This window comes from Larimichthys crocea, chromosome VII, assembly GCF_000972845.2.
Source record: "Larimichthys crocea isolate SSNF chromosome VII, L_crocea_2.0, whole genome shotgun sequence".
In the NCBI taxonomy this organism is placed as follows: domain Eukaryota; kingdom Metazoa; phylum Chordata; class Actinopteri; family Sciaenidae; genus Larimichthys; species Larimichthys crocea.
The window spans coordinates 10,025,943-10,040,539 of record NC_040017.1 but is presented as its reverse complement, the minus strand read 5'-3'; the positions used below and the strand labels follow the sequence as shown (position 1 = coordinate 10,040,539).

The 14,597-nt window shown below is 43.5% G+C and overlaps 1 protein-coding gene across 1 annotated transcript; it reads right to left on the bottom strand.

Moving 5' to 3' along the window:
* Nucleotides 1-5,937: 5,937 nt before the first annotated feature.
* Nucleotides 5,938-12,876, bottom strand: slitrk3a (SLIT and NTRK-like family, member 3a). Its single transcript, XM_010752051.3, has 3 exons — nucleotides 11,693-12,876; nucleotides 10,886-10,973; nucleotides 5,938-9,162 (listed from the first exon to the last, which is right to left on the bottom strand). The coding sequence occupies exon 3, from the start codon at nucleotides 9,102-9,104 to the stop codon at nucleotides 6,390-6,392; it is 2,715 nt and encodes a 904-aa protein (XP_010750353.1). The 5' UTR covers nucleotides 9,105-9,162; nucleotides 10,886-10,973; nucleotides 11,693-12,876; the 3' UTR covers nucleotides 5,938-6,389.
* Between the last annotated feature and the right edge of the window lie 1,721 nt (nucleotides 12,877-14,597).

The following is a 14,597-nucleotide window of genomic DNA, read 5'->3' as shown; positions in this document are numbered from 1 at the left end:
CATGACTGAACTAAACTAGTGTCAGTGGAATATTACCCAGCCGAGCACAATATACAGACCAGCAGCAAGGTCAGCAGGTCAACAGTTGGCTGTTTGTCTGTGTTCTAAATAAGAGATACATGGATGGGCAGCTGTAGAGATGGAGGAGAGAATGATGGATGGGAAAGATGAGTGTAAAGAAAAGAGGGTTAAAATAGAAAACGGTGAAAAACAAAAGGGCATGGGAGTTAAAGGCTTAAGAGAAAAATATGAAACTACATGAAACTATGTATTGACCAAGCTCGTTGCCGTTTAAATGCAGAAATCAAGAAGAGAGAGTCCTTCGGAAATTCACTACAGGCCATCCTAAAGCACAAAGTAGGCCCCACACTGCAGAACAAAGACAGAGATGGGCTATTCAGAACACCAGCCAGGGACATTATGCTCCATATTTTTTACTTTATGGAATTATACCTCCTCTCCTGCCCCTCCTCTTCCCTGAAATGAGTGATAACGACACAGATTGCTAATCTTTCTTACATACTGGAGCTAAGACTGTAGCACACTGCTGAGCAGCACAAATGACTGCAACTTTTTTCCAAACTTGCAGCGTTTTTTTTTTTTTTTAGACAGGAGAGAGGTCTACAATCTCCAGGGACCTAAAACTCACTAGGCAAACAATACGAATGCAGAGTTTTACAGCGCAGACGGCAGCAGGAGTAGCAGAGGGTTGAGAATCACCCTCACTCTCTCTGTCTCTCTCTCTCTCTCTCTCTCTCCCAACATACTAGGTCAGTCAAGCTCCTGCACTGCACCACAATTGAGTGATGTGTTTAAGGCCTTTTCATGATCTCAGGAATAAAGAAATTTTACCAAATGGAGTCCTTCTCTTTTCTCTTTTTGGTTTTCTTTCTTCAGTTTCTCTGTTTTCAATTTGTTCCTCCATATCCCATCGACACCCTTGGTGCAGTGTACACTACGGCACCAATAGTAGATGTGGTGCATGTATAGAGCAGAAAAACTGCACTCTCCTTTCAAGTAAGTGCAGCTATGGCCAGATTCTGTCTTTGCACTAAAAGATACATAGCACAAAGAAAACCAGAAGTAAGTTGAGCCATCAGCATAATCACACAAAACTCAAGTAAGCTCCTCGACACATACACACACACACACACACACACATACACACACAGGCAAGAGAGCCTTCCCCACACTTCCCACCACACACAAACAAACACACACGCATGCACAAAAAGTGGAACGTGCCCGTGTGAGTGCGCAGCACCTGCAGTATACTGCAACTTCAGCACCATGGTCGGAGACAGATTGGCTTTTTCAGCAAACTGGAGATAATTCCCTGTTCCCCAAATGGAGAAAGCATATCACACCACACACACAAACACACATGTAATGCAAAAATATAAGTGGTCACAACCCTCTCTCAGTCCCTTCTAAACATGCCCTCTCTGCTTTGGACTCTTTGTTTGGTTAATTAGACAATTACAGCTTCTTTCAGTGACAAAAGAGCAAAAAGAATCCCTGCTTTCTCTAAGTGGCACATCCTTCACAATCCTCTACTGACAACTCCATGTTGTCTCACTCTTCTCTAAGCTGCTTGTCTGTGCTCTCCCTCCCGTCAATAGCGCACTCAAAGTGATCCCTTCCTCCATTTTTTTTCTCTCGCTATTCATTCCGTGCTGCTATTCCAAACCATGTCTGGGCTAATTAAGACTCTCAAATGCCTATCAACAAGCACACACTAATAGAGCAGAGGAAAACAAGAGAAGAGAAACGCATTGCACAACGTGTAGTCGCCACAATGACAGATGGCCCTATGTATGTATCTATCTATCTATCTATCTATCTCGTATTAACTCTCTCTTACACTCCACAATTGCGCATACACACGCACGCACACAGTTGCGCTGACAACTGACAGCACCCCTTTTTCCACTGTGCAGTGCAGGCACATACCAGCCAAACAACAGCCAAAAATATCCTGAGCAGAAATGCCAGAGGATAGGAGAGGAGGAAAAACATATCACCATACTCCACATGGACTCACATCCCTGGGGACCACCTAAAAAAAAAAGTGGAGCTGTAATCCACACAGTCACAACCAGGTGACTGCCACCACTCAACACCGAAAATATCCACATGTATTTGTTGACAGCGAATGGCCAGCGTGAATTCTCAGCTGGTCTGAGAGCCTACTGAAGCTTTTCTAATAGGCTTATAGTATCTCATATCTCTCAAATGAGCTAATTTGACACAACTGCGCCATGGTTAAATCAGCCAATTGATATAGAATTATGTGTCATTATGTGTGTCTGTGTTTTAATAAGCATGTATTATACTCTGCCTTATACGACTTTTAGATAAATGCCTGAAATAAACCATGTCAAGCATGCTTATGATTTAACTTAATAACAAGAGCAAAACCAACTGCAGAGAAAAACCTTTGCAGCACATCAGCGTAGTGCCAGTGTGTTATTGTAGCTTGCATCACTTGATCTATGTGACTATGCTAGTAAATAATCAATCAACCACCAACAGACCAGCACAGAATGTATCTTAATAAAGTAAGTAGAGCTTCAAGCCAAGGTGTCGGAGATACATGACACAGCTAATTAAAGTATGTGGGTTCCATTCAAATAACATGAATATTAAAAAGTCAAGAGTAAGAGAAGCAAAGGTGGACATTTTGGAATATCAGTCTGAAATATCTAAAATGCAGATAAATAAAGCTTTCATTAGTCCAAAGACAGGCAACATCTATGAACACACTTGTGTTGTAGGTTGGTTAAAACAGGCTTAACTGGAAACTTAACTGATCCCAGGCATAAGCCTAAAGGATGGTGTAACACCAGCCAAAGCCCAATTCAAAAATGGAAAAACAGAACACTGAAAAACTCAGCAATAGGGCAGAAAGAAGGACATACATAGACAACAGAGAGAGAGAAAGAGGGGGGGAAAAATAATAAGCCAAGGACAGAAAGCAAAGACACACACTGCATTTACCGTGCTGAAGTCTTGCCAACGTGCAAACCTCAAGAGAGATGTTGAAGGAAAGGTTAACTCCACTGTGAAATTCAAATATCACTGACATAATAGAGACAGACTCAAACAAGCAGTGCATGTTTACATATCACACATAAAAAAGAAACATTTAGCCAACCTTCAATCCCATTGGTTGCCACTAATGTTCCACCAAAGTACGAAATCACTTGGAGATATTAGTGCAGGATAACAAGAGGATTTATTGTGATAAAACCACTCAGCATGGCATAATGGGACAAAGCCCAGCACTCATTTGTGAAATATTATGGTGGGTGGGTAACGGGTGGAGGATAAAAAGTTAGCAAGATATGGGACTATAGCAAAATCATCAATGATCCCAAAACTTTATTTATTTATTCATTTAGGGGTTTGGGGGTGATGGTGAGGGTTGGGGTTAACAGAGTAATGCATTACGTTTTTAATCAAACTGAGTGCACACTGAAAATGCTGACCATATAGTCTAACCTCTTGGTCAGGAAAAGGAAGGCTTTATGTGTGTGTAGGTGTGTGTGTGTGTGGGTGGGTGTGTGTGCATTTCTATATGTGAGTATATTAGTGATAAAGTAAAAAGAAAGGAAAAAAAAAGAGCAGACAAATGAAGTGGGGCAGCAGAACATTGGGGTACAGCATTGTGAAACTTTCCGCGAGTAGAAAACAAAGAGCCTTGATGTAAAGCTACCATGCTTACACAGGCTTTATATGAAGGTGACCTCCACTCATCTGAGCAACAATAATTGTCAAATAAATGAAACAATGAATACAACACAAGGTAAAATGTTCAATATTACGCAAGCTTATAGACTGGATCATTGATGACCAATACTGGAGATGACTAGACTAGACTAGCTAAGGGTCTTCCCATGTAACAGGGAAGTATGTGGTTTGCTACATATCTTCCACTTAGTGTAAGCTGACACATATGAGAAACTATAACACCCATTTGCAACTGAGGATCACCACTCCTAACCTATTGAAGTCAAAGCAAATTGCATATCATGCCCATTTTAAAACAAAATAGAAATGCACCTTCCTTTCCATAGATATTCACAAATTTATAGACATCAAGATTGCATCATAATTTTCCCCAATTAAAAATTTCACTTTAGGAAAGAGAAAAAGAAATAGCGCTATGTACTTTAACACCATATATACTCCACGGCTGCGTCAACCTTGGTTTTTATCTGCTTGTACTATTTGGTCCCGAAAATCAGGCTAGGATAGGGAATTATAAAATATCAAAAATGTCACAGCAAAAAGTTAAGCAATGTTTGCTGTGAAAAAGACTATTTAAGATTAATTTACCACTTGGGATTTCAAAACAAAAAATTGCTAGTTATCAACAATCCAACTCGTTTTTTTTTTTTTTTAAATAATTTGTTGATACAGCTAGAGTGACCTGCTTCATTCTGCTGTTTTCAAGACGATTGATAAAACAAAGAAAAAAAGCATGGAACTGCGTAGAAATGAATAAAATTCTTATGCCACTTGTAGGTTTTATATATAGATATTCTGAAAATAATTCATACTCAGTGCGAGACTTGATGACGTCTTAGAATAAGCATTTTGTGCATTACATTATACTGTAACTGCATCCAATCTACTAAATGCCCAATGAATCTGAACACCCTTTATCGCCCTCCAGTGGACTGAATCCACACTGCTACTTTGGAGGGAGTCAGAAATTAGATGCGCAAATTCAGAGAGCGACTTTCAATCACATTTTTGTTCCCTCTCAATTACTGTGTATTAGCCTACATCAGCAATACCCGTTTATATCATTGACATTGCAGCGTGCCACACTGATTTGGTATATCTTGCCGTATCTTCCACTTCAAAACCAACAGCATTCACATGACTTGTTCTGGCATTGCATTTTCTGTATCCTTTTACCTTTTTTAGATTGCATCCAACTAGGACCAGTAATGTAGTGGCAAAAAAATGTGCACTATGATATTCAGCAGGTGAAGATCATAGGACAAACTGTTAATAGACCAAAGGTTGTATTTTCCAGGAAAACACAATGTCAGTTTCCCTTTTAACTTAATTTGGTACTAATCTGAAAATACCAAGAAATGAACTGAAATGAGTTAAAATGTTATTGCCCTCCACTACATTCCTGTCTAGCACTATTCTTCCATCTCCAGCAGCATTAACTTATGTTGGTTGGCCACAGCTTCAACATGCCATTTTAACAAGACACCAAATACACACCACCCTGTCAATAGTGCTCCACACACAGGTTCCCGTGGCATCAACCCTTTCATCATTTGATTGAAGAGTTTGTTTTTATTAAGAAGGCTATACCAGACGCATAATCACTATACATTGATTTAACATTACCTTTACAATTAAATTCTTCACTGAAATTACAGAATAAATATATGCACATTTTTCTTCAAATCTTTGTGAGAGAGAAAACATTAAAAGTGCTTCCTACAAAGCCGTTAGTGGGTGACAATGGGGAATCCAGAAGCAATGGAGGGGTGGGGAGGGAGGGAGGGGGGGTCAACAAAGTGCGTGGAAATATCCAGAAAACCTTGAGCGTTGTCTTATAATAATATTCACAAATGTTTTACCATCCGTACGTCGGCGCGTCCTTTTTACGAGAAGCACCCTGATATAGACAGAAGTCCTCATTGATAGTAATAATCATATTAATAAGATATAAAAATTAAATAGAACACTGAACTGTAAATGCGTTGCAGTATCTCTGTTCATAATGTGATGTGATAGTTCTGAGTAAATCCCCTCGCTTCCTGCACTGAAGCGAGTGCATGCAGCAAACTGCAGTTCATTTTAATATATGTATTTTTTCTCTCTTTCGATCACTTCCTACAAACTTTATGTGCACGGCCTCCGGGTGTTTGTACATCCTAGTCAGGGGTAAAAGAGACAGAAAGAGAACCCCCAAGTCAGGGAGACGTCCAGCTCCCGTGTGTCTTGCACATCATGGTAACTCCATAAAAAGGGGTATTAGTGACAGATGTATTTTAGGATGTTTTGTATGTTTTATTCCCCGGTGCCCCTCTCATTCCTCTTTTGCTCTCTCTTGGGCATATAGAGATATTTATATATTATAAAAATAACGGCTGTTGACATTGCTGGCTACTCTGAAAAAAAGGCACTTCATTGAAATATCTGAGAATGGCCTCTCCTCCAAAGTGATTTGGGGGGGAAACTTTGTTGTAACTGTAATATAATATTTTATTTTATATCATGCTGCTTTTTCAAGTTTATTTATTTTTTTGATATTGGTTTTGGGTGGTTTTGTTTTTGAGGGTGGCAAAGTGAATGTGTTGATTTCTGTGTTTTGTAATTTTTATTTTTTTTCTCTCCATGGGCTAGAGATGTTAAAACCGGTAAGATTTTTCCAAGACTTCGAGGTAATCCGGCTTGGTTTGAAGTTTGGCCCTTAACTCGAGGTAATCGCTTTGGGACGGGTCAGGGTAGCAGCCTTTCCCCGCCGTGAAAAGCAATGTCTCCTTCAGCCGTGCATCCTGCTGCAAATCTGGATACTGCATGCCTGGTGGGTGTGCATGCGCCACATGCATGTCCTTTAGTTTGGGCACTGTCCCATACAAACAGTCTACAAAGCCCACTGTTGGCGTGGGCCTCTGACTGTCAATTACTGTAGGGCAGAGCCCTCCATTCTCATGAAATCCTGCCATATCAGCCGTGGTGTGGTTGACTGTGACGATGGTGTTGAGTTGAGAGTTGGAGACAGCCAGGGTCCACTCTCTCTCTTTCTCTAACAAGGTTCTGTAGTTACTGTTGCTACTGCTGCCATTGTCTTTCTTGTCTGAAAACTGCGCTCTATCTTCCTCTGCTATCTCTCCCTCTCTTGGCTTATAGATGGGGTTGTTACACATCTGAGTCACAGGGTGGGGGATGTAATCATAAACGTGACCATGGGCATGTGTGTGACTAGTGTGAGTGTGTGTGTGCATACTGGGCGCCGGTTTCTCTGGTGTACCTGTGTTACCGGCACTACTCTGCCTTGGTGGGTCCTCAAAAATCCTGCACTGCATTTGGATACCCGTCAGATCAACCTCAGAACGTTTCCTGAAGGGCAGCTTCTTCCTGCGACGAAGGACAAAGGCAAAAAGCCCAGCAGCCACAAACACAGCAGAGATGAAGAGGATGAGTAGGCTGAGTATTAGGACAGACAGTGGGACAGCCCCTCTCCCACCTGCCTCATCCATGTCAGAGCTCCCCGTAGTGAGGTCATCCCCACCAGGCAGGGCCGGTGAGGGGCCTGAAGAATACTTGAGCTCAGGACAGATGACCTCAACCTCAAGGGATCGCAGATCCTTCCCAAAAGCAAACTCTGGTGTCTTGCAGATGACATCTCCAACCACGATAACAGAGGAGAGCTTTTCCAGCCACTGTTTGAGGGGGATGATATCACAGGAACAGTCCCAGGGGTTCTGATGGAGATCAATCTGGACAATGGAGGTCAGGTGCTCTAGAACGCCACGCACAGGAAGGGAAAGGAAGTAGTTGTTGCGGAGGTTGAGGCGTGCAAGGTTGGTGCCAGCAAAGGCATCGGTAGGGAGGGAGCGCAACAGGTTGTCATTGAGGAAAACCAGCTGGAGGTTTGGCATTAAGGAGAAGGAGTTAGGTTGTATTTCACGTATGACATTATACTCAAAGTAAAGATAACTCAACATCTGAAGTCCTCGAAACATCCCAGGTGTGAGTCGCTCAATGTCATTCCCATTCAGATATAAACTTTTCAAGTTTGGCAGGTTGATAAAGGCGCCCTCCTGGACATAGGATATCCGATTATTCCCTAAATGTAGTAAATCCAAACTTGAGAAGTTCCAGAAATCAGAACGGTAGATTTTCTGTATTAGGTTTCCACTGAGATATAATTTCTTGGCATTGAGGGGCCGAGGCAGGAGCTCAGAGATGTTGTGAAAGCCTTTCTCCTTACAGTTCACTGTTAGCCCCAGGTCATTGATGTGAAGGTTGCAAGTACATCCAGCTGGACAAATTATTGGGATGGGGGGCCTTGTTTGGTAGCCAGCAATGGGAGGCTGGTTCATGCCTGGGTAGATGCTACGAGGTGTTGGGGGGTTCTTTGTAGGCCGAGGTCGTTTGGTAGGCTTGACAGCCCTTTCCTTGTATTCCACAGAAGAGGCTGTGTTGTGAAAGGACGAGAGCATGGAGGAAGGTTTAGTAGGCCATGTGTTTTCATTACTAAATGGTACCCGGGGAATTCCCAGCTTGGCCTCTATCTCTGCATCGGAGAGCAGCGGACAGAGCTCACTGCGCTTGATTTCCCGTAAGTCTTTGCCATGTAAGTGGAATGGGTACTCACATGTGATCTCACCAACCAGAGCCGTATAAGGGATTCTCTCCAGCCACGTTTTTAACTGGACAATCTCACACACACAGTTCCAAGGGTTCTCCTCCAGCTGGATTTCCATTAAGCTCCTCCCAACATACTCCAGCGTGCCCTTGTATGGCAATGTCTTTAGTCTGTTTCCTCTCAGGTCCAGATGTGTGAGTGACACAGACCGGAAAAGATAATTTGGGAGCACAGGGATCAGATTGTCATTAAGAATGAGCACTCTCAATTTGTGAAGGTGCCTGAATGCACCACTTTCAATCCGTTTGATAACATTGTAGTCCGCCTGGAGATACTCTAAACTCTCCAACCCCAGAAAAGTGTCATTCCTGAAAACTTCTAGTTTGTTTTCATGTAGGAACAGCCGTTTGAGTATCCCTAAGCCATTGAACGCTCCAGCATGGATATCTTGCAAGGCGTTGTTACCCAGATTAATGGATATGGCATTGTTGAGATGGAGGAAGCTGTTAAAGTAAAGCTTCCTCATGGAGTTTCTCTGCAGATTCAGCTTGAAGGGCCGACTCCATATCTGGGAGATCTGGCTGACATTTGTAAATCCTTTACTGTCACAGTGGACATGGAAGATGCCCTCCTTGACCTCGCAGTAGCAGGGTTCGAAGCAAGGCTCGTCGATCTCCTCGGAGTCCTCTAGTAGTGGGATCGGGGTGGTCCATCCTAAGGCTATGGTGCTCAGCAAGGTAACCCACAGCATCCTCGCTGACACCAAGGGGATGAAGTCTCGGCTCCAGGGATAGAGCCACTTCACAGCACTGCAAAACAGAACAGAGGGGATGGGTGTGAATGGAAGGAAAGGAGGGAGGGAGGGAATGGTGGTAGGGGATACACACACCCTCACAAAGGGAAGTTTGAAGTGAGAGGCCGGTGCAGAGGCAAGAGAAAGAGAGGAAGGCATATTAGATTCAGTAGAATGGAAGACTTTGAAATGAGTACCAATGAATAATAGAATGACATTTTAGACTACTTTAGATATTGCAATATTGCTAGATATCTCAAACAAAATATAAATCCATCCCTCTTGGTTGGATAATTTGATACCCAGCAATGCAAACAAATCTCTCCACTCAGACAGTTAACGTCAGTATATAGGGGGGGATTGCCATTTATTATACAGCAGATATGCTGGTAAGGTCGCAATAAATCACCTCAGAGATGCTTATCGCTGTGAATAAACGAAAGCAACAGCAGGTGGGTGAGGTTAGTGGTGAGGAGACATCGTCCCCCGGCTGTGTTTATTACATAACAGGGACCTCAATCCCTCTTTCTGTAAACGAGAGTCCAGAGAAGCGCGGTGTAAATTAGAATAGGTGCATCATAGGTCTAACGCAGGAAGAGGACGGGGAAAAAAAGAGGTGTCAGTTTGGAGACTGAGACTCCATCTCGTTAAAAATAAATCTCGACAGCTCGTGCAAATCAATTAAAAACAGCTACAACATTATATGATGGGTGCCACAAGGACAAAAAAAAATGCAGGCTGAATTTACCAGTAAAGATGCAAAAATAAGGAGGGAATAGTCCGACGATTCCGACGTGCAGAAAACGGCAGAGCCTATTTGCCCTGGGTGTTTTCTTGAGTTAAATGCTCCACGTATAAACCCAATGGACACGGAAAAGGGTCAACTTGTTCGTTGCAATCAAAAATGCAATCAAAACAACTTCTTCTAGATTTTTCCAATTCATAATGCCGTTTGAGTATTACAGGAGTAATGGTACATGTGAAAAGCGCAGTGGGCGACGCTGCTGCTCCGAGAAGCTCCGCTATGAGGCTGTGCTTCAGTAGATCCGGCCGGCCTGGAAATGATTCATATCATATATAGATAGGGAGAGGGTGGCAATGGGGAAAAAAAAAAAAGTGAGAATAAAGATCATAATAAAATTTCGATTAAAACATCGGCTGATCCGTTCAGTATCTCTCCATGGTGTTAAGTGGAAGAACAAAGTCACACACACGCACAGAGCCTGTGAATATCTCTCTCTCTCTCGGCTGTGACTTTTCATACGCGCGCACACAAACACGCACGCACACACGCGTGCGCACGCACGCACAGCGCTGTCCGTTCAAACAAGGGTGCTGAAAATCCAGAGATGCGCTGGGACCGTTCAGGCAGAGCTGCTGTCCAAGGTGCTGAGACAAAAAAAAAAAAAAAAAAAAAAAAAAAAAAAAAAAAAAAAAAAAAAAAAAAAAAGCTCAGCGAAGGGAGAAAGGGAGGGAAAAAAATAGATTGTAATCCTCCAAAAAGCGTGACAGTAAAACGAGAGAGAAAAGATCTCCTCAATGCAAAAAATCAGTTTTCATTCCGCTCTCCATGCGTAATCCTCCAGAAATGATTGATTCCGCTTCCAGGACAGAGATCAAAAAGCGCAGATGCGATGTCATAAAAAAAAAAAGTAACAGCATTTAAAAGCAATCTAAAAAAAATAACGCGTGTCATAATGCATTCCCTTGGGGTTTATCAGATCGGGTGGTATACGTACTTAGTTTAGTGGGATTCCAACTTCACATATCCTCCTGTGGTGTGTTCTGTTGTCGCCCGGTGCGTCCCGCTCACCGTCCGATCCCGGGCTGTGAGGAAGAGAACAAGAAACGAGGGTGACCGAGCCGTTAGAGGAACAGAGGGGGGGACACAGAGAGAGGGAGAGAGAGAGGGAGAGAGAGAGAGCAGGGCATTGAGGAGGAATAGAGCAAGAGATGCGCATGTGAATGAGCTACGGATTCAAAATAAATAAATAACAAGCTGGAGGAGATTCTCCACTGCCCTGTACGCGAATTAAAAGTGCTGCTCATCGCGAGTGGCAATTTCAACACGGACCTCTTAAAGGATTTTAAATCTGGGATTCAAACTTACTGAGAAACGAGTGTAATGTGACAAGCTCCAGTCTAACCAGAAAAAGAAAGCCGATGAAGAAATCCCGCTCTCGTTTAGTGAAATTTCCCCTAAAATAACCTTGCTGTCAATACAGCGGAGAGAGCAGCGCGCTTATTGAAATACATGCCAAGCATAATGCAGTAGCCTTTCGACGTGACATTGCCAGGAAAACGGTGAATAAAGAACAAACGGCTTTTGATCAGTCCACTGGATCACTGTGATCCGTCCTACTCGATGTATGGAAAGCGCTTGCTGTCCCTTTTTTTGAAGTCCATGGCTATACAGACACTAATAAGCATATGGACACACACACACACACACACACACACACACACACACACGCGCATGCATGCATATCTGCATAAGATTTCCCATACGATACACTCCAGCACAGGCTCACAGCTTAAGCACTCACCTTAGTTTCGCACTGCAATTGGAAAGCATCGGGGGGAAAAAAGACCACTAGTGTGAATCTTGTTAGATCTCTCTCTCTCTCTCTCTCTCTCTCTCTCTCTCTCTCTCTCAGTAGCAGAGTCAAAAGAGAGGAGAGAGGAGAAATGAAGACGTGATAGGAATGCAATCTCCCCCACTCTCCCTCTCCGGTGATTCGGACTCTCTCCTCTTCTTTCTCGTCTCTCTTCTTCTTTTTTTTTTTCTTCTAAGCAGTTTGCTTAAAATGCAAGCCCTCGACTTGTGCCCGTCCGCTTCCTCTTCCTCCCCTCTCCACCTCCTCCTCCTCCTCCTCCTCCTTCTCCTCCTCCGCCGCCGCCGCCGCCGTCCCCGCCGCCCCCTGGGCGAGCGCTCAACAGCAGTGTAGCCGGGTGAGAGTCTTGTCCTCTCGGTTTCAGGACCGTATCTCTGTCCGGTACACCAATAGCAGGATTCTGTGGATCATATCGACGGTTGGGTCATCTGCTGCTGCTTTCTCTCTCTCTCTTTTTTTTTTGTTTGTTTCTTTTTTTTTTATTTTTTAGGCTTCTTTCTTTCCTCGGGTCCCTGTCGTGCGTCAGAGGAGTGAGGGACTGAGCCGGGGAGCTGGAGGAGGAGGGAGGAAAGAGAGAGAGAGTGAGAGGGAGGGAGGGGGGTGAGTAAAGGGGTGAGAGACGCAGTGGAGAGAGATCTGGCGGTGAGAGAAATAGGAGGAGGGGAGGAAAAAAGAGTGATGGGGACGGTTGCGCTATAGTTCTGGATGCTGTCGAGAGGAGGAGAGGAAGCGAAGTGAAGAGAGGAGAGAGTGAGGAGCGCTCTGGCTTTCGCGGCGGGGACGCGCATCAAGGGGGGAAAAAAAAAATTAAATAAATAAGAGTGAGGGGAGCGCGCCGTGCGGGGAGGGTGAGACTGGCGGACCTGTGGATGACAGCCGGGGACGCAAGACGACGTTCTCGCTCTCTGCATGAGCTTCATATATTTCATTAATGAGATTTATCTCACACTGATCACAACGATACTCAATTCTCCCACCGAGGGTAATTTTCCCCAGCAAAACTGGGAGTCTGCAGCCCTCCCTTTGCCAATACATCTTCTCTCTGCTGTGGAGACGAAGAGGGTGGCCGTGGCTATCTAACAGCAAGCGGGGGTAGAGGCAGGGAAATACGGGAGCGCTTCTTCATCTTTTTTTTTTTTCCTCTCCTCTCAGTTTGCATGCCTTCCCCCGCCTCGCCTCCAGCGGGCAACAGAAGCCCGTGTTGTGAGCAGCAAGCCAGAGAGCTCACAAGCACGACTGAGGCACCATCACGATTCCCGAGTTCTTCTTCTGCAAGGGAGGGGGGGCTGATTGCAGTGGAAAGTTGAAATCTTCCTACAGTCGATGTGGTTATAGCACAGATTGTGATTTTCTAGGAAAGTCATGCAGCAATAGCTGCCTCAGGACGGATACCTGCTGTGTGTAAGCCTACTTTACAAGGCATGTTTCACATTTCTCACGAGATCCTTCAAAAGTTGTGCTTTTGGCCAGGAAAGAGCAACTAAAGTTGATGACATTAGGCTTGACTTTTATATGATTAGATTGGACTGGGATAAACCCTGTTGAGATCTAACACTTTAGATGTCATGCTTGGTGAAAATAGGCTAAATGATTGAGCCCTTGGGATATTCTCGTCATCTGGGCTTTCTCGGAGATGAATGGATCTGCACTGTTAGGAGGTCAGGAGACCTTTCTATTAATATATTAACTATGTTTTCCAATTGTTGGGCATTTCAACACAGAATCTGTGACAGTGTGTGTGCCAGATAATGTCCTACATGCACACATGAATACAAGCACAAAACCAAACATCATCATTAGAAACATTGTTTTTCCACGTCACGATGCAAATCGTTTGCTTTGTCAGTGTTATCCTTGCCTTTTTACAAAGAAAGCAAATACACACAACCTAATCCTGAGCTCATACACACATGCAAATCATACATGCACATGCACAAGCAGTGGATGGGAGGTTAGAGAGGAGTGCTTGGGGAGCAGCTGGTGGTCTGTAAAACTGCCAGTCTTCTTTATGAAAAGCCATCATTCACTCCTTGAGCCTGTCAGCTAATGTCAGAAAGACTGACATAAGGCCACCACAAACCTTTCATTCAGCGCTACAAACATGGATTGGCCAGAGTTTGTCACAATGAAGCAGTACTGACCTTAACATTACAGATCAGGGCTAATGAGATCACCACTTAGAATTTCCACTTTGAGTGACACAGCAAAAATTGGACATTGATCTGTTTGGCTTTGACGAGTATCATGCCAAGCTCTGAAATAAAACTCTTGGGAGTGACTGATACAAGAAGTGCTGGTATGACATGAAAGGATCAAGTCGGGGGGAGTTTATTTGCATAGCTGATAAACTTGTCAATATTATTTAGCAATAATTGCAGTGAAAACAGAGGGTGTGCAATGACAGGCTACGTTTTGTGGCCGGATGAATGATGACTGTGTTGTTCGACTGCCATAAAACCTCTAAAGGAGGAGGTGGTTTGACCTACAAAGTCTGGGGCATTAATACCAGAGTCTGCAGTTTGAATTCCATCTGCTACCCATCAATAATCAACAGAAGTTGCTTTTAACCATGACCTTTTTGTTGAACCATTCTGATTGTCTAAACCCTGACTGCAGTGATGGTAGATCAGAAAAAAAAAGTTTATAGGGAACATTATTTAACTGGCATGTCAGTCATTTTGAAAGGCATTGAAAAACAAAGCCATGCGATTGAAAGGCAATGATTTCACAATCTATTTTGTCATTTTGGTCAAATGTAAAAAAAAACACCTGGCAATTGAGACCTTGAAGAAGTACAAGATGAAAAATGATTCAGCGGAACAAAAATGGGCTAAAC

Coding starts and splice junctions, on each gene's coding strand:
- slitrk3a (XM_010752051.3), bottom strand. CDS start 9,104: ATGCTGTGGGTTACCTTGCTGAGCACCATAGCCTTAGGATGGACCACC.